A 21,367-nucleotide genomic window follows, 5' to 3' on the forward strand; every position below is an offset into this window, starting at 1 on the left:
TTGGGATATATTTATTGCCAGCCACTGTAATTTCTGCCCTCTGCTCTTGAACTCAATTAAGATGCTGGGAAGTAAAAACAAGAATGTCGAGATGGGTGCTGAAACTGCCTATGTTTTATTTTTAATTGTAGTCATAATTTAAGATAAGGTTCTATGAAATGAAAAGAGGGAAAATTATATTACCTTATTAAAAAGACTATGTCTTAAGCTTGTTTAACGTGGTATTTTGAGGCTTGACAGAATAATTGATTCAGGGATCTAGTAGTAGTTCAGTGCAGTCTTTCTGCACTGTATTAGGTAACATAGATGAATCAAACCAAATCCAATGTAATCTCCAGTTTTTGCAGTTTCAAGGTTACTTGATCATCGTATTTCAGATTCTATAAATCATGTAACTCTTGGCAGCAGCATTGACTGATAAGAATGTATCAGGCCTGCTGATTTCTGCAAATCTGGGTCGTGAGGTACAGCAGTCCTGAATGCTAAATTATGAATGTTAGGGGGTTTTATATAAGTCTGCATGAGCAAAAGAGACAAACATAGAAATGGAGATGAGATGTTGGGATGTTGAGGCAGAGGACAGAGACTAAGAAGCTGTAAAAGTGATGTGAGAGTTGTGTTTGAAAGGGAGGACAGAGGTTAAAATTGGATGCATTGAAGGACAATGAGAGGATTGTATTGAGTGACAGATATAAATCAGTGGGGGATGGGACCATTAGGGAGTTCATTTGAGAAATCTTGATGACAAAAACCACAAAGAAAGTAGAGAAGGAAATTTTGGAAGACCAAGTAGAACTGGAGCAGCTAGGATACTGTGAATGGTGTTGTAGAGTCAAATAAGTAGTTTTGGAGTGAATATAACAGTAGATAGGAGAAAACTGAGAAAAAGAAAGGAGTGAAAGGGAAAATGAGTGTGTAGAGGAGAATGAGATCTTAAGAAAGAAAGAAGCTGAAAGGAAAATTTCTGAGGAAGGAATGAGTTGATCAAAGAATGAGAAGAACGGAAATTATCTGGGCAGGTACCAAAATGAGGGATTTGTGCGGCCACATGGCTACACTCATACTGTGTTGTGTGCGTGAGATGAGCCTGGGCAAAGGGGCTACAGCTTCTTACTTTCTTTGATAAGTCTGTGTTTTGTGTGCTAGCTAGAATTTAAGAACGTAGGTTCAGTTCTCTATTCTGTCATTCATTTTCTGCATGGTATAGTGCAACTGAAACCTTTTTTTACATTATGTAGGGCAAGTGGAATTTGGCAGGATTTGCCAAATGAAGGATTTCCTCAGGGTCATTGGTTCTTGTTGATTTAATAAGCCACACATCTGTCCCTTGGGAGAGCTCTATACCCTAGTTCAGCATCTGTAAAATAGGGCTAATAGCTCTGGCATAGTGCAGATGAGTGTTGTGAGAATTACTTCCTTAAAGACTGTGATGGTGTGATGTACACAAATCCCAAAGATAAAAGAAGGTGGAGTCATGAGCTTGTATTGCAGAGTACTTCAAAGCCGAAGAAATATTTTGACGTGAAATTGAGAAAGGAATTTTGCCCTACTCCCTCTCCTAAATGCTGTGAGAAATATTTGAATGTTTCCTTGCATCCTCATAGTCTTACATGCTAGTCATGGTAGCTTTACAGGATTTGCATGCAACTTCCATTCATGGGAGGATTAAGTCCTTGTCTTCTTAATAAAAAGCAATTCAGTATGAGTATTTTGATGCCTTTCCTGTGTTTTGCAGTGTTCAGAGTGGTATCTTTCATTGATACGCATTCAGTACTGACTTCACAGGAAAATACTCTTCTTCTTAGACCTGATTTGAAAGCTATTTAAATATTCTTATTGCAATATTTTAGAAGATTTGTTATTGATATATTTTTGCTTTTACATTGATGATAAGGTTTCTTCATTAGCCTGATTTGGTATGCTGTTTTAGCATAGTCTAGGATTTTCTAGGTTGATATTATGACAACTGAAATAATAGTCACAAATAAACATTTTAAAGTAAACAAAAGCAGTCATTAAAGAGATTTACATGTACCAAGTATTTTAAATACATGAATGTAATGAATAAAGAAAATCTACTTAAGGACAAATCAGCATGTGGCTATGTAGCATACGTACTGGGGCGAAGTTAAGCCATTTAGTAAGGGTTATCTAAGTTTGTCCACACCTTTTGAGTAGTATGAGAAAGACAAAAAAGCTGGCTTTGATACAAAGAGTGAAGGATACATCATCTCTTTGGACAGAGTTTTGTGTTTGTACAATCTCCACAGCTATAAAACCTTGACCACCGACTACATTTCCTGGGCATTATGGTATTCCATGTAGTAAATAATCTTAGAATTATTCAGGGCCAGCCTCAAGAAGTCTTTGTAAATGTAATTTAGAAGTTGCTTTGGCAGATGCAACCCAGGAAACCAAGGTACAAGACTTCAGTGACTTGTATAATTGCTGCCTACACGTTCTGCCAGTGGGGCTGGAATTTGACTCCAGATTCTAACAAATGAAGTAAGGTTTCTAGAGTGTGTCTACGCATGAGCTAGAGGTGGGATTCAATCTGGGACTAAAACACCTATGCTTTCATCTCTATATAAGAATATCTGTCTGATTTGGATATCTAATCTCCCATCATGCTCATTTGAGGTGCCATAAAGGGGTCTTTGACATGCACATGGCTGCCAGATGTGATATGGGGCATACATGGGGGAGACCTGCACTCTTCTGAATGGCAGCTGAAGGCCAAGTGGGATGCCCCAGGGAATCTCCAGTGATAGTAGATACCTGCGTTAAGGCAAGTGAGCTAATATAATACCAAGGTGACAGGTGAGGTGACTTGTTCTCTGACTAGGTCTCAGTTGACTCTAAAGGGATCTTAAATACCTACTGTAGATGTTAATAGCTATGCTGCAAATTTAGTTATCTAATTCTGAAACTAAATTTTATCCTAATTTTTGTGCACGCTGTACTTTAGAGAGACACAGGCAGAGGGATACAGTCAACACAAACTACTGCATCTCCTAGCATGTATTAATGAATATTTAGCATACTTTAACAACGTAAAATTTTACGTGACCCAGCAAAGGTGAAAAAGGCTGCTCTAGTTAATACAAAAGCTCAGGGCTATATTCCTGTGTAACTATGTACAAAAATTACTGGCATATGTTGACAGATGCCAATATAATATAGCAGAAGGTTTATGCTGTAGAGCAGTAGTGGCTTTGTGAGGTTCTGTACAGAATTCATAGATTGTAAAGATGTACAAAACTGAGATACATTTCTTTGATGTAATAATAATGATGTCAAAGCCTAAAGTAATATAGGAGGTATTTTGTATCACCCAGGTTAGCAGATGGTTGCCTGTTATCATGAACAAAGAGAAAACATGTTTTCAACTTGGAGGTTGTAGTCCTGCAAAACCACAAAGACATTGCTTGGGAAAGGGCCATAAATATGTTTCTAAATGACTGGAGATCTTTTTCAGTTTTAGAAGTAATTAGGTCATTGATAAATTTGTTGTCTAGTGAAAGTGTGCAGTTTAGCTTTAATTAACACAAATGAATATTCTGGGTCTCATCAGAGAATTATTTTGGCTCAGGTCCCAAACAATGACTTGTAACCAGACTGTGATGCTGGAGTCTGTCCCTGTTCATTGAACTCTCCCATGAAATTACTAGCCCTGGGAGTCAGTCTTTCAAAGCAGAAGCTGTTTTTCATTATTAAAGAAACTAAATCCCCTCAACTGACCATAGATGAGTTCCAGATGAGTGCCCAAATTTACCCTTTGCAATTTTCCTCAGTTTTAACAGGACACAGTTAATTCACATGGTGCCCAACACAACTTTAAAAGCAATCAACATTACACAGATCTAAGTCTAATATTTTGTCTGACATTTCAGTAGAAAAAGTGATTTTTTTAGTGAAAACAGTCTGGTTCTGTATTTGTAACTCAAACTTTGCAGGACTTGTAACCTAAAATGAAATAGACCACAAACAAATTTGATAATTACTCCAATGGGATAGATTGCATTTTAACAGGTAGTTTTAAGTAAGGGTTGGTGAATAGCTTCATAGTCCAAGCTTATTGCTCCCAGAGTAACAATTTGGTCTTGACACTAATAAATAGCAAATTCTTGACCTTTACAAATATTCTGACCTTTTAAGCCTGACATGCAACAAGAAGAGTTAAAGCATCCTTTACTCTATTTTTCTGTTTACTTTTCCCAGCTTTATTTATCTAAGGCAGCAGTTCCTGAGAGGTTTTTGACTGTCGTGAAATAAAAGTACAGATAGCTATACACCTGGATGCAGAGCCTCTTCTGTTTTGGAAGAAATGATTAACGATTCAAGTTGTTGGTCTTGAAGCAGCAAGGAGCATCATGGAGTTAGGATATTTTGACTATGGAGCCAGATAAATGCTGCAACAGACTATGTAGCGTGACATTGCAAGCCATCATCAGTGGTCTGTGGCTTATAGTCCATGACATCGAGCACTAAGATTGTCTATATCAATAAGTAGTGCAGTGCAATAGAAACAGATCTGTGTGGTGAAAAAGTTGCTGCTGACCTGATGATTACACTATATAGATTTAATTGGTTTTAATCTGGGCTAGCTTCAGTGTGGTCCTGTGGTCAAAAGGCCGTAAAGGAACATTTTTTGTGCGATCCTGGAATGTACCTTAAAAAGGAATGTTTCTAATGCTCTGAAGCTGCTCTGCAATCCGAAGCACAGCCATTAAGTGGGTTCAGTTCAGAGGTTCACTTCAAAAGTAAATGTTTGATACAAACCAGTATCAAGTTTTTCACTATTCCACGAAAATTCACAAAGAAAGTTTGATTTTCATGTATGATTTTTAAGCTGACACTTTTTCCCTAAGCTCTTAGACATTTCAGTCTTTGAATACTTAAGGCAGCACTTCATAAATTGTAAACAGCAGAGGGTTGCTTTTGAGTGATGAGTGCTTGGTATTATTTTCTAAATTTCATTATACAGGCGTCAGCAGTCTAATTGTTTTGCAAGATGTACCCAGCAATGCAGCTGGTGAAGACTTCCCTTTCTTAACAAAAGATGATTACAATTATTATATGCAAGGCTGTAAAAGCCTATTTTATTTTGAATTAAGTTGATTAGAATGAAGACATGCATTTTTTCTAATAAAGATTAATCCAAATTTTGGAAGGAAACTCTCTCTACACACCATATTTTGTCATATTAAATGATTTTTACTAGTATAACCTTTGAGCAAAATAAAAACAGTAAAAAGAGAGAAGCCCTAGGTAAATTTATTAAATGCCAAGTAATGAAAACTGTGGAAAACGTCTGCATTTTTCACTCCAAATTTCTATTTTTCTTGTAGCCCAAGCAGCGCACATCAATAGTATCTTCTCTGGAATTTCATCGAATGAATCACAGCCACAATTATTTTGAAATCACCTCATCCGTTGGCTGTACAAGTTTTATTTCTACTCCTGCAATCAGTCCAGCTAATTATTCCCTTGGATCTCTGGAATACAGTGTTGAAGAGAGAGAGCTTCCAGGTATAGAAACAAAAGTTTACTTTGCCTATCACAAAGTTTTATAAAGCTATAGGTCTGCAGGTTTAAGCTGGTATTGCTGTTGTCTTTGGTAGTGAAATATGTTTATCATAAATACACAGAATTATTCCTGATTTTGTTTTTTGCTGCTCAACAAAGGGTTCTCATGTTTCCTGACCAATATTACTGAAATACACTTTTTCCTGAATGTTATTTTTTGAATGAAACAAACTTTGCTTTACAGAAATGCCTAGAATTTTGGTTTTGTAGTTTTTGAAATTGTGGTGATTCAGGTACACATCATCATTGTGTGGTCAGCATACTCTAATATGAATTTTAAGTTGGAAAAATGTAATGAGAAATCATTAGGTAACCGTCAGTAAAGATGAGGAAGGGAAGATTTCTAAGTAACCTGACATTGTTTCTGCAGTAGTAATGGGATTCATTAAAGTAAAACTTTAATATATTTGCTCTGATGATAAGAATTTAATAGACTGTGTGCTTGTAACTGTGAAGATTTTATCTGTATATAGCTGTTTACATAACAAAAATGCTTTAAAAAGGATTAAAATATTTTCTTCTTCACAGATCAAAACTTCAGGAGCAAGTAAGTGTCAGTAACCTATGCATTTAGCTACTTCTGTCCTTCACATTTCATATGCAAGATGCTTTATTTAGGATAAACTTGTAGCAGGAGGGTGTAGTATTTGGGGAAGCTGATATATTAAAACAAATATCTAATAGATAGTTTATGTGATCTGCAGATGGAGTTATTTCCTTTAAAGGGGTAATTAAGATATCAATGGAAGTAAATTACTGTAAAATAAAAAAGAATACAAATGTTGAATTTCAGTGTGAACTTATCAATTGGCTTCTGTAGCACTGGTCTGCAAATGAGATGAATCCTCTACATTTCTGGTTGGTAAGGTTTAAGAAAATTCTGAAAACTTCTGCTTTTAAATGATGAAAAAATACTTGGATCAAAGGAAAACTATATTGTAAAAGAACTGTTGTGAAATAAGTTAAAGAGTGAGAAATCCTGTCTGTTACGATGAAGAAAGAGTTAAAATGATCAGAAATTATTCATATTGTTTTTCTCAGACTGGTTGTCATTATCTTTGAAACTAAACCATTGTGCTTGTATTCTTGGATATAGCAAATCTTTTTGAGTCTAACTAGAATTAATTGTAATGGTATCTTTTATTCCTAGGTCTGTGGTCATTTGATTCTTTAGGGGTTTGAGTGGGTTTTGTTATTGTTTTTTCTACTGTAAATTCTCTTCAGTGACCACAATTTTATTCTGGGTAGTTAAATGATACTAAATATGTCTTGCTGTCTAAAAGTAAAAACAAGGAAACAGAACATTCATTGGACTTACATAATTAACTCCTCCAGATTTCTGCTATTGCACAGTTCTGGTTAAGTTCTTCACAATATCTAGATTTCCTTTACTTTTATCTTCTTTGGTTAAATTTACAATGGACTGTACTCAGAAACTTTTAATCACTGTATTTAATTTGTTCTGAAATTGGAACTATAATCATGCTTATTAGAACTGTGCATTTCTAATTTGTGGATGATTTGATTTATGGATTAAGTGGAAGCTGAATTTCCTCTTGTCTCTGCCTAGAAAGCTCAGAAAAAAGTTCTGGGTGGCTTCTACAAGTTTTTCTAGAATACAGTTTACCATAAGTAAATCTTTTAGTTTACCATCAATAAATGAAATAATTATAGTAATAGTGCAGTTCGCACCCCCCCCTTCTCAGATGTTTTCTATCCTAGAATTATTTAAGTAATATATAGGATCACAGATTAGACACAATCATAGTCTGAATGACAAAAATCAACATTTAATTTTGCTCATTAAGGTCCTTTCAACTCCTTAATGATAGATGAACTGTAATTCTGCAAGAGACAAGGAGTACTAATGTGTAAAGAAAATAACAACATACAGAAAGAACAGATCAGAATTGTCTCTCCTGGAAAAGTCTCTGAAGCTTGTCTCTTACCCAGATTATTAAAAGCTGAACCTTGAATAATGATGGCCAGCAAGAAGTAGCGGGAGCAGTGTTCTGCTACAGCTTTTTTTCTGCTTTAGCTAGTTGATGTTTCACTGAAAGGTTGCTTGTTCCTTTTCCAGATCTAGAGTAAGAACAGTCACAATTCATCATATGTCTTGATTATAATCCTCTGAATCGCCAACTTGTTCTGAAAATTGATGGAAGATCTACATCTTGAAAGGATGGTTAGTTCAGTAATAGTTGAGGATTTTTGCACATTTGAGTGTTTCCTTCTATATTATATTATTTGGCATTTATGTGTCTTTTTTTTTTAAAAAAAGCATCAGCAGCAAAAAGCAACAAATAATTTCATCATGCTTATTGAGGTCAAGGGTGTTCTGGCTGACTGGAAAGAAACAATACACAGAAGGAACCCATTTTCACAGTAACTGCAGATAGTAGTTTTCTGTTGCCGTCTTTGAAACAATCAGAATGCTTTTTACAGGAGTTCTAAATCAGGAACTGCCATCTAAATAAGGCATTAGTATTTCCTTACTAGATTTCAGTGCTTTTTATGTTTTCTTAAGGAAACCTGCAGTGGTTTGTTATCATTCAGATAGGAGTAGGAGATGAATACAACAAAATAATTATTCTAATTCTAAAATCTTTATCATTTCACCTCTGCCTCAATAGTCTGCTACCAAAAAAGAATCAACCTCTTGTAATTTTTAGTGGATTAGAGAAAACTCCTTTTTATGTTTGGGGATCACAGTTTTACTCTTGGCATTTGCTAATTCCCTACATCCCCTGATTTGAAACAGGGATCCTGATTTTCAAGAAGTGTGTTTCTGTCAAGTAGAAAACCACTGAACTCTACCACAGCACTGTATTAACCGACTGACAGCATATGGCAACATTTTCTGATTAATTAGCTGGAGATCAGTCCACATACAATGGTAAGTATGTACTTTAGCTTTGGGGTCAGATGGTCTTGTAGTGTTAGGCAAAACCATGTATGTTGCCTGCATGGATGGCAGAAAATACCTTAATATCAGGTTGCCTGCAACTGAAATGTAAGGATAAAGATTCTTTTATTTGTTTTGAACTTGAACTGGTGGAAGAACCTTTAGCGAGTTGATAGAAACTCTTCTCTCGCTCCAGTAATACACAGGGCAGACTCTGAGTGCAGCTGTGGCGTGTCCTACTTTCACAGCTTCATTTGCAGCAAAAACATTGACTTCATAGAAGTGTTATCAAATTCAGAGAGGATGATCATGCTTTTGTAGTATTGCACTTCACTTCAAGTTGGAGGTCAGTGGATCCAAATAATGTCGGCTACTGTCATTAAACTTTCTATATAAAAGTCCATGCCATTGCACGAGGAAGTAATTACTGTATGTAACTCTGTCATGGCAAGATGCTAGTCATTTTCTTGATCATCTGAATACGTATTTAGTATGTGTTATCATACCAAACACCAATGAAAAATTAAAGACTTGATAATCAGATGATAGTTTCGTTTGTGAGATGTTCCTCATGTAACTGACCGTGAGCAGACCTGTAGATGTGCAAGATCATTCCCTCCAGAAGAGGGCAGTCTGGGCTTTCAGACTGGGATCTCATCTCGTAGCTCTGTGCCTTGGTATGTGCCTCTCGGAAGATCTTTTGAAAATGTAAATCTTCAAGACTGAAGGCAGCAAAATTGTGGCCATCTTGGTAACGTCAGCTTGGTACAATCAACACTGCAACTGAAACTGTCATTCTGGATTATTTTATTTTTCATTTCTGCTTGATCACTTAAAATAATGGATCTTTCTCTAACCTGTATTAACTTCATTACGTCTTCATGTACCAAGCATAATTGGGCTGTGAAATGAAAAAGACAGTTCTGCAGATATTCTTGTTCTGTTTCAGATCAGAAAATAGATCTCTACTGAGATGCATGTATGCAGCAAAAATGTCAGCAGTTGTCTGTAGGTAATCTCACAGCAATCTTTATTTTCAGCCCATGAAAATATTTAAATTTTCAATAAATTCTCTATACCATTCATTGTAAAAGAGTATACAGTATTTCTCTCATCTTGTTGTGGTATCTAAAGGTATTCACTGAGTTTATATCTTAGTTATAAAGTCTGTCTCCACTGTAGGACCTTAATGTAGCTCTCCCTTTTTACATGTCTAGTTTTCTGGCAATGAGTAATGTTATTTCATTCATCTAAGAAGGCTACGGTGTTCCTTAAAACAACCCAGAATGTACAATTCAATAATTCAATCTTTAATATGTGGATTATAATTTTTTCTCTTCTAGAATGGAAAGGTAGTATTTGAGTCACACCTCAGTTTTCTTCTAGAAGTGTCTTCAGATCTTTCTTTAAAGTAAATATCTGATCAAATTGTTTTGTCTCACAAGCCCAATTTTTCTGAAGCAAAAGCAGTCCTGCATTTAAAGATCAGCTTGCAGGTTTGTCTTTCTCTTTTGAGAGAATCAAGATATTCAGCATATTACTGTGGCTGTTAGTAAGTATCAGAACCTTGGTTCAGAGGTCTGGTCTAAAATTCCTGGCTATGTTGCACTCTAGATACAATCAAAATTTATTCTTCTGGAGGAGTGTTCCTTTATGTGGCATTAGCAAAGCTGCTATTTGAAATAGGTCAACATTACTTTCTCATTCAAATATCTCATTTATTAGGATCTGATATGAAAAGATCAAACTGTGATGTTTATGTAGACTCTTCAAGCTCTCTTTCTTCAGTTATGAAAAGTTTTGGAATTACTGGAAGTGAAAAACAAAAGAAAAGGAATCCAAAGAAAAAACAAAATATTTTTTATTGCTAGAAGGTATTTTTAGGTATACTGTATGTAAGTTCATGGTACACTTTTTCTGTTAACCATACCTTGCTAATTATGAAAATAATGCATGGCTTTCCAGTGATAGAGAAAGGGGAAAATATTGGCATGTAATGAAATAAGCTAATCAACAAATGCTGGTAAATAAAGCATTCCCATCTCCTGTATATGGAAACCTGCATGTCTAGTGAGGGAACATTTGAAAAAACTGGTATTACAAGCCTGTACCAACCTATCATTGATTGAGAGCTCTTCTAGATGAAATGTCTGAGAAGGTCAAATTCAAGCCCTCTTTTCTCTGGTTTTTAATTTTCTTCATCATCTTCTTGATTACAATACAACAAAATCTGCCAAGACATTCTACAAACCAGGTTAATTTGAGCCTTTTCGTGTGTGAAGGTTATCTTTTTTTTTCCCTTCAATTTAAAGCCAAGTTCAACTGAGTGCAATTAGTGACATATTAGAGCTATTCCAGGAACTGCTACTGGGGATCATACTCAGTACTGTCTCAAACAATTTCTCTTTTGTTGTAATTAAGTTGTCCAGCAGATGTAGCATATTAAGGTCTCCTTATGTTGCCTTACTTTTTGCTGCTTCTAATTCCAGCCTTTGCATAGTTACCCAAGGCAAAGATAGTCTGTCCCACGGTAACAGAGAAATGTAGGGTTAATTAATATTACAAATTTGTATTTGTTAAGTGCTAATTGTCTTTTCACCTTCCAGTTTCAAAACAACATCATGCAGCTCATTGTAATTATATCTCACTGTTACAAATATGTCAACATGGAGTGTATGATATCCAAAAACCTGACAGCATAAAGACCCAAGTGAGGCGATTCCTGGAAAGCTGTAGATGAAACAGACTCCTGTCATTCCATTTGAAAACAATACATCTTTTTGCAAGAAACTGATCTTCTGTACTAGTGCTTTCATAAAATGTTAGATACAATAAACCCCTAGATCCCATGCCACCTGTACTTTAAAATAATCTTTTTGGAGATAGTTATATCTTTCCAACTTAAACTTTATGACAGTGTTACCTAGCTCTTCAGTAATGTTATCTTTCAGTCTTGTCTCAGGCTTAAATGAATTATCTCGGCTAAACCCATTTAGCAGCTGTTAGTTGAACCTGCTTTCCAAACATACTGTCTCACATGTCACTAAGTATGTGGACATTCTGATTGCTAAGTCAATAGTAAACTAGTATGAAAATAAAACAAGTTGAAGCAGGCATATTGAAGGAATAAAACTGCAGATGGGTGTCTAAGCTCTGTTGTCACATATAGCATTGGATGTGTTAATAAAACAAGAAATTACATGAACAGCTAATCTCTTTTCAAGTTAAATTCTAACCATCTGACCACATGTGGATAGGCACGTGTTGAGCAGTGTGCGTGCCTGTCTTTTATTCAAATGGCTATTCCTCAGAGGATTTGCTATTTTCCCCTGCATTATTTGCTTACTATGAATAAAGCCAGTTAGTGGTGGGCAATACAGGGGGAAAAAATCCCATGTAATGTACAATACATTTACTAATTTTGAAAGCCTATATTCTTAGGCCTCACTCTGGCAAGCAGTAAGGTAAGAAACAGAGCAGTGCTGTGATGATGCTGGAGATGAGAATTTCTTAGATCCTGTTCTAAACTTGGGGAAGATTTCCCTCAGGATCCTTAGGGACACTGCGTGTTACACTACAGTCAGTTTCAGATATTAGCTGTTTCTTCAACTCTTTCTTTGCCCCTCAAGTAAACGTAAAGTAATCTAGGCATGTTTGCGTACATGTCTATTTACACTATTCAAATCTATCACACTTCATTTAGTTGCACATGTCCTTTTCTTTTGTGAGATGACAGAACAGTCATGTAACAGTGGTTTGCCACAACAGAAAAATGTTTTCCTGAAGGAGCATCAGAGATTAAAATAGTAATCCTATAAAGGATCTTTAAAGAGCTTCTTTGGAGAAACAAGTTATGAATGAAATTGTTAGAAGCAATGCAATTTTTATTATATATATATCTGATGTGCATTTTTTCAGTTATAACAATTATCCTGACATGTAAGGTCAAAAGAAAAAATATTTTCTGTAACATTTCATTTACAATCCTTAGCCATTTCTAGAAGCACAGTAACTATAGGCAATACTCGTATTTGTCTGATTGTCATCTTAGTCAACTCTTTGCTGTTTTTGGTTTGTTTTGTTAGGTTTTTTTAATAAGCTGGAAGCAAAATAACTCCTTTACTTGTAGTGGGACCATTTGCAGAGATAGATTGTTTTATTCTTTAGGCTGTCAGCATGCCTTATATTGTTCCTTTATCTTTCCTTTGGACATTTTGTAAGTAAGATTGACCAAGCTGCAGAGGGACGCTCAGGAAAACTTTGTCAGAATTGCCATTGCAGGATATGAGCGCTATGAGAAAAGAGCACTAGGATGTTTCCGTCTTCAGTTCCTCACAGTGTTGTAGTACAGTTTTCTTGAACTCTGTGAATGAATTTAAACATTGTAACATTATTTAGAATATTCTATCCTACATTTAAGTCTATTTTTCCTTTCTTATTATCTTGTCCTCTTACTCATATTTAATCGCTTTTCTACTTCTCATTAGCAGAAAGTTTTATCTTTTAGAAAGCTTTCTGCTCACCAGATATATTTCTGAGCTGAGATGATTAGAATTGAAGGAAATGGCAAAAATGTGTTAAAAAAAAGTGGTTTTTTAAAAGAACTTTTAGTCCTCTGAGCATATTTTGTGATATCCTGTTCAAAAAAAACCCCAAAACCAATTACATACCAACCAGTAAGAAAGAATTTTATCTTTTTTCTTTTCTCCTAAAACCACTCAGAAATAAAAGACAATTTCTATTTCTCTTTCTTACTCTCTGTGCATCTAATTCAACTACATCTTTTTCTATTTGCTGTTTCTTGCTATCCAATTGTAATGCTACTGTCATTTGGTGTAATAGATCACTCTTTTTATGTTCCACACTGCATTTAAAAAATGGTCTATATGGGTGGGAAAACAAACTTTCTATACCTTTTGTGAATATCCAACAACTAGGTTAGGGTCAGTCTTACTCACTAGCTAATTAAGTAGGTATTTTAAAACCAGCTTGTGTTGAACAATGTAAAAAAGACACATTATCAGTGTACATTGCAGGTGGTAGTTTTCTTGTGGAAAATGAAATTTTGATGCCATTATAGTGAACAGAGAAAAGTGAACCCAGATCTCCCTCACTTTGGAATAGCTGGTATCATTTTGTCTAAAATGCAGGTGGCACTGTGAGTTCCATTATTTTTTTTCTAACCTTGAAAATCCTTTTTTCAGCAGGAATTAGTCAATAAATCTGACACGTTTTCATGAATGGTTTCAGAATGACCAAATAGATCTTACTATAAACCAAGGTGTAATATTTATGTCTCTTTCTTCCTGTGTTATTGAATAACTTCTATACAGTAGCTAGCTCGATAGTTCATCATTAGATAAGAATTCAAAAAGATACTGGCAAGTTTGAAAAAAAATTAAAATATTCCTTGCTCTGAGGAGCATTTCTGTGCTCTGGCAGAAATAAATAGTTGCACAAATTCAGGATATAACAAATAATATAAATTAAAATTTTCAAGAGATATGTTTGAAAATCTATAGAAACACTGCATGTTATACTTAATTTTGGACTTGTTCATACAAGTTCTGTATAGGAGTGTTCATTTTGTATTTCTAGTTGTAATGTAGCTCTAATTGTAAAGTTGTATAAATTGAAAGGATTTTTTTCCCCATTTCTATTTTTTACATAGAGAGAGAGTCATTACCTTCTTAGAGTTATGTAGAGGAAGCATTAAGATTTTGGACTTAATCAAATGAAGAAGATAGATGCAGATGGCCATGTCTGGGGAAGATACAAAACTGTACTCTGAAAATATGTCAGAACTGTCAGAGACCTAAATGAATAAATTCTCATAAGTGTAATAAAAACAGAAGGATATTTAAAAAAAAAAGCATTAGGAAGGTTGGCCTGAGTAAGACTAAAGTTTTCTCTACCCTGTATCGTATTTGACAATGACCAAACATGAATGCCTTTGGGGAATGTGTAATTGCAAAAAAAATGCAAAGTGACACCTCTTCAGAACATCATTACAGCTTTCAGCTATTCACAGGCCAAAGTCCTCCTAAGCCCAAGGTTCTCATGGATGTTTCCTAGGTATTACATAACCTTACGAGATTTTTTGTTCTACAGATTTATCCATTAAACCCATGTGTAATTTCTGTACACACAAAATATTGCAAGGAGTTTCACACTTAACTAAAATCTAATCCCCATGACAGGATTGCACTTTTTGTTCCAATCATTTAAAAAATCAAGCTTGACTAGTAAGTCCATTGTTTATGTTCCAGAGATTCATTTGTGTGACTTGCACCCAGCAGATTGTGACACCAGGTGATGCCAATTGTCTGCATTTCAGCAACACTGTTCGGAGAACTTAGATTCTCAATTCCTGAGACAGAATAATTTTCAGTTGTGGCTTTTTCCCCTAGTTATGGATATTTTTCTTATATTAAGAGAAGCCCTTTGTAAATAATTTGAAGGAAAAGTCTTATTCCCACTTTTGTTGATGTATTGTAGAGCTTATTAGTGGCTATTTACTGTTTGTACATTTACAAGAATGAAAATACTGAAGACTTATTCTGTAGTGGCATTATTTATGTATGTTATTTCCTAATATTTAAGTCATGATGAAGTACCCTGTTAAGAAAGGACTGTGGGTCAATCTTGTTCAGCTCACAAGGAATAATATTACTGATCTCCTAAGAATTTTTTTAAAAAAGAAAATAATTAAGAATTGCTGTCTCCAGACATACCTCATAGCAATGGCAGGACTCTCTATAATCTTCCCTCTCCAGAAGCCATATTGGCAACAGCAGAGGCAACACGCATCTCGTGTCATCAGAAAAATCAAACACAGACTTGTGCGTAGTCTTACCAAGCAGTTTGTGTCATGCTTCTTATGATCAATAATTTATAATGCTATCTGTAGTCTCTTTTTTAATGTATTGGATAGCTTGTAACTATGATAATAAGATCTGTGCTTCTGGTATCAGTCAGGCTGTAAATGGCTTTAGAGAAGTATGTCCTTGCACAATTGTTTGCAAGATCCTTATTTGTCAGGAAAGAAGAATCTCCATGCAAAACCTCAAGCTATATGTGAAAACCCAAACACACACAAAAAATAATTTCATTGTAGCATTTTTAGTGCTACTTTCATTAAAATTAGTTTAGATTAAATTCAACTTAGTTGAATTCTCTGGAGCCTAGTATGCTTGCTTTTTACATTAAAATTTAAGGTTTTCTTCAAATATAACGCTCCCCTGGCAGCTCTTAATTTATCAAGATATCAGGTACATGCATATATTCATGCTTGAGAGCTGTCGTACTGTTACACATAGCTTACATGAGCTGTAAGCAGGAGAAAGGTAGCTGTATAAAACTATATTCAGTAATAAAAGTATATTCAGTTTTAAAGTTTACTGGATTCCATGGAATTCTGTAAACCAAAACTATAATCCAATAATAATGCAATATTTCAATAACAATAATTCAGTGACAAATGATTGAAGCGTAATTTTTTTATCTAGTTTTGGTGTTTCCATAGCAGGACAGTGGGGTGGTTGTTGGGGATTTTTGTTTCTGATAAATGAGTTTGAATTATGAAAAAACTGTATTTACCTATGCAACAGTCCACTAAGAGGCAGTTTAATACCGTTATTACTAAGGCAAAAGTAAAAACCAGCTATCCTTCACATGAATCCTGTGTATCATTTACTTGCTGGATCTTAAAATACTGTCTTTGAATGTTTAGTGGCACCTTAAAAATGTTGGAAGAACAAACAGTGTATTTTCAAAAAAAAAAAAAGTCAAGAAAGGTATGGTGCTCACATTGAAGCCCATCTTCTCATTTGATTTCAGCCAGAAGGAATACAGCTCATGCACTCTGCGATTGCTCCAGGATGTGAACCAAAACACAGTAAATGGGAACTGTCAGATTTCCCAGCCAAACTAAAACACTAACATAGACAAACCAGAAAGCCTTCAGTACAAATCAGCTCCTATTAACCATGAAAGAATCAGAACAATGAAAATAATGAGAAAGGAGAGATTCTGAATATTTCAGCTATAGAAATAGCTCTAATTGTCTCTTTTACCACGTCGAATATCAGAAAGCCTGGCTGAGATACAGGATTTGTAAAACCAAGCTTATTGGTTTACTTTTCTGAGATAAATTCCAGGAAAGTCAATTGTTAAAACCTTAAATATTCAATTATTTGAATCACTTGCTGTTTATTCAAGCAGTTACAATTACCCTACCTGCTTGCTAGCTCGCTCGCATCCCTCTGAAGAAGTGAGATGATATGTATAATTGCCCTCTTGTCCCTCCTTCTGTAGAAGGTATCCTATGCCATCTTCGTAGGCAAGAGGAATGCAATGCTCAAAAAGAAAGAAATGGCATAACAAAACAAAGAAGAAACTATTAAAAATATAGATTCAGGGAACAGGGAAGGATGTTTTTCCCTGTATTACCAGGCATTTTTCACGAAGGTAAAAACATACATTATTTCTTTGGAGCAACATGGACTGCATGGACTATACTACCCCAAGCTTTTTTGTAGCTTAGGATGTAGTTTTATATCATGACCACAGAATAATAAATACTCATCATAAATTTCTTTTTCCTATTGTATAATGATATATGGTCTGGCCATCTTTTCTTTTTCTGAGTGATTGACTCCCCTGCAGAGGTTACCATACTCATGATTCCTATAGGCAAAACCCCCTGACAATCATTCCAAGTCAGTGGAACTGACAGCCCATATCTGCCTACATGGTGTGTCTGCATGTTGTCAGGGAAGTCCTTCTTGGACAGTGTATCAGATAATTTAGGCAGGCAGCTATGTTTTGATCATTTAACAAGTAGCTGGTCCTCACCTCATCTGCTGTATTTTGAAGCTCAAGTGACATGTTGCCCCTGATCATGTAGCTATTCTTCAGAAAAGGATGGGGAAAAGGAAACGTCACTAATCTCAATCAAGGATAAGGTGAGCAACACCAAAGTACTAAGTGCCTTGCTTAATTTTGAAGAAAAATTTTGGAACAGACCTTTTTAAAGTTCCAATCAAGTGTCATAGTTCATTTCAGGAAATAATCATACTTACAATTAATTACTTCAGGATTTTGGAAAATTCTTAACTGATACATTCTTTCTCTCGAGAACATCCTTCTACAGTATAGCAGCAATTGAAACATTATCTATAGCAACCGTAGCCATGGGGAAATATTTTTTTCTCCAGCACTGAAAGCAAACACTATTACAAAATATAGTACATACAATAATATCAAATCAAGAATATCTCATGATGGTGCTTACTTGGAATTTTGATGAAATATACACTCTTAATTAATATTTTAGTTTTTTAATGACACTTTGAATTTAATAATGTCATGTATTTTGATCTAGACTACTCTGCCTTTACTACTCTGTGGGTGATATTGGGTTGCCTTAAATACTTATCAACTACATAAATAATCAGCACAACTACTTTAAAAAGTCTCATATAGTTGTTTCCTTTCATCATCTTTCTGGATTTAAATAATCACAGATTATTATATCTTTAATATTTTTTTAACTTCTCATTATAATTAGATACCAGGTTGTGTTTTTCTTATGAGAGCTTTATTTCTTTTTATGGGAGCTATATGCACTCTTAGAACTTACAAACCAAGCTTGATTATTGGATATGCAGTTCCCTTCTCTTTTGTTCTTTTGTGTCACAATCAGTAAGACCACACATGTTACTAAACATCATATTCATATACTGATACTGAGCTACAAAATTTTGACCAAAGAAAAACCCGCCCTTCAGTCTGTATATAATTAAGTTTTGCCTCAGCAGCACAGACAACAGATCTTGTGTGATTAGCATCCTATCTAATTCAGCTTAGCAAATTCAGCTTAAAGAAAAGATTACTAAATATTGTCATTAAAATAGTATTGAGGAAAAGATACGCAAAATAGTAAAAAGAACATTAACTATATTTCATAGGTATTTGATATTAGTCCTATTTTTAGTCCTAAATCTTGATAACCCAAGGATAACAGTACTGACGATATAAAATAAATTAAAAAATTACATTTTTGAGCAAGTAATTTTTCTTCTAATAGAAATGTATTTCTTAACATTCATTATACCGTTCCCTGGAAACTTGAGAGCTAAGCTTTAAATAAACTAAAGATATGGTAGTAGGACCAGTGGTCCTCTTAAGTAAATGTCAGTGATATGATTATAACTAAATCTGATGAGTAATTTAAAAGTATTTTTTATTTTAATTTAGGAACACTGTCACCTGTCAAAACTGTGTGAGAAAGAACATGAAAAATGAGATAGGTCAAAAACAGAAGAGGAGGAGAAAGCAAATAGCGAACACCTTGGTGGTTAGAATACTTATTATCTATGCTTAAAATCCTTCTTTCAAGTACCTGGGCTGAGCAGGGATTTGAATCTCTGTTTTCCACCTCACCAACAAATACCTCAAACTCCTGGTCTTGTATGTTCATACATTCTCTATTTTCATCCAGAATTTTTCTTTAGCTAAGAAAACTTTTGCCAGTAAAGCATTACAGAAACCAACTACACCTTGTGAATCTTTTGTTAGATAATTAATATTTTCCACCAAAAAGAGCAGAAAGTTATGTGAAAAATTCCTAAATTATCCTTTTCTGTAACACCAAATAAATGCTGTTACACTATCTTACAAGACAGGTAAAATAAATGGCTACTGTTTTTAATAGATATAGTGAATTGTTCTGTATGCTACCACTCACTCATAACCTGAAAACCAAATTAGACTTTTTAGAAAGGAATTTTAATTACATGCTGGAGTTACATATTCTATATTATTCTTTGGAGTCACTGTATAGACCAAAATATGCAAATGTATTTTGCAAAATAAAATGTTTGGTAAGATATCTATGGTTATGACTGTCTTCAGAAGATGTTATAGAATATTTGATACTGACAATATAAGTAAGAAAATGTGTTTAAAATGCTGATTACCAGTTAAAATTATCCAGGGGACTGATCCAAAGCTTATTGGTATTACTGGAGATATTCATACTGAGTTTAGCAGATATCAGATAGAGTCAGAGTCCGACCCATTAAAAATTACTAGTGTGGAAGAGCTCTTTCTTTCTAAAAACACTGGAGGCAAATACATTAGTTCAAAACCAGTGGGATATCATTCTGAACTAAATCTATAGTTCTAAAGTAGAACATGTGCATGATAGGTCTGAACAGTGATTTAAAACAGATTTGAATTGGACTGGCATACTTAACTGACAGGACTTGGGATTACTGTGTGCTCTAAAAAAGCATTTAAATCTGCATGCTTCCTGTTTTTCTAAGGCTAGAGATCAATTTGGGACATTTTAGCACAGTACATCACTTATTTCTGTTTCAGATTCTAAAAATTGCTTTGAAGTGTATGCCAGGAGCAAAATTATTTCTGCCCATAAATGAAATAACTCATTCTCTGTGGCTTCCTCAGATGTGGAGTCAAATCTCGGCTGAGGAAAAATATCATTGTAAAAAATAGAAGAACATGTAACTCCTAATTTTAAGTTTAGCATTTAGCATTCAGAAAACATTATGGGCTAAACCGTGGTGCACAGTCACAAGCTCTTCTGACGGAGGTGCACCAAAGATGATCTGTCTCAGCTGGGCACAATCTGCTCTGGGAAGTAAGAGAAAGACGGTCTGTTGTCCATTGCACATTATGCCAATGAAGTTAACTTGAATCCTGCTGGATAGATGGTTATTAGAAAAGCATGGGGATCTTAGAAAAATTTGTGCCATATTTAGTATTTTTGGCCCTTTTCTTGAAAGTGCAAGTTCATGCAAAATAATTTGAACCTGTTACCTCCTTGCCTGATATTCTCAGATACGTAATGTATAACATGCCCAAAGAAAAGAGGATTGGTTTATCTCTTCTGTCTCTAGCATGAAAAGAGTTCAGGGAGAGTTGCTGTCTGCTGTTCTTGAACAGTTGCCTTGCTAGCTGGTGTAAGGTCTTACGGCAGGCTTTCACACATACACAGAAGATTAAGAGCAGTACACAGTCTGGACCTGTGTAGATTCAGAGCAGTATATAAATAGAAAATGTAGAATTATGTGGTACTTGAAAGAGACATCTAGTTCAGACCATCACAGCTATAGCCACGTTACTACTATCTGGTTTTCAGAATATTTTCTTACCAATTTCCTGATAACTCTTGAATTCTGAAATACTTATGAGATATCATTGCAATGGAGCGTAATGTCATCATCGCTGTTGCTGAGGCTTTCAGGGTCAATTTTATCTTCCTATGTTAGTACAGATCATAAGAAAATTTCATATAAAGTGAAGGCAGGGCATGTTATCATTAAAGATAGGGTCCATAAATCATGCTGGAGACAGTTCTAGAGTTGTCCAGGATACCAAAAGGATTTGATCAGTGGCTAAATGGATCTTTGAAGCTATTCATTTTGCCACCCTTCTATTCACAACCTTCCGAGATCTAGTGCCAACCCCACAATCCCTTCCTGACCTGAGGTTGGATGGGCATCTTTTCTTTTAATGACCCATCGCTGGAGCTTTTGTCTGCATAAGACATTAGTGAATTTGGTTGATGATATAAAATCTAAACTACAGTTGACAGTAAACATATTTAATATGTGGAAATTAATACAGCATTCTCTTCTAAGTGTCCAGATTTCTGGAATGATTAAACTGGATGTACAGATAAATGCTTTAGAATACAATGTATGAGAATGTGTAATAGGCAAGAAGATGCTTATCCAAAATTTGATTGTTTAATGATACTTGGCATAATGTTTGGGAAATGAAAGTATACAGAATATTCTCTTACGGGATTTATCTTTTGGTGACTTCGAAACTCTGTCTGGACCC

The 21,367-nt window shown here is 35.0% G+C and overlaps 1 protein-coding gene across 7 annotated transcripts in view; it reads left to right on the top strand.

Annotated features, from left to right (window-relative positions):
* Positions 1-21,367, top strand: part of ANKS1B (ankyrin repeat and sterile alpha motif domain containing 1B) — a 441,694-nt gene that overhangs the window by 164,708 nt on the left and 255,619 nt on the right. For all 7 annotated transcript variants that reach the window (XM_037390597.1, XM_037390600.1, XM_037390599.1 and 4 more), the window contains exon 12: positions 5,352-5,532. In XM_037390597.1, the coding sequence (XP_037246494.1) occupies positions 5,352-5,532 (181 nt within the window). The remainder of the gene's footprint in view (positions 1-5,351; positions 5,533-21,367) is intronic.

This window comes from Falco rusticolus, chromosome 5 (assembly GCF_015220075.1).
Source record: "Falco rusticolus isolate bFalRus1 chromosome 5, bFalRus1.pri, whole genome shotgun sequence".
In the NCBI taxonomy this organism is placed as follows: Eukaryota; Metazoa; Chordata; class Aves; order Falconiformes; family Falconidae; genus Falco; species Falco rusticolus.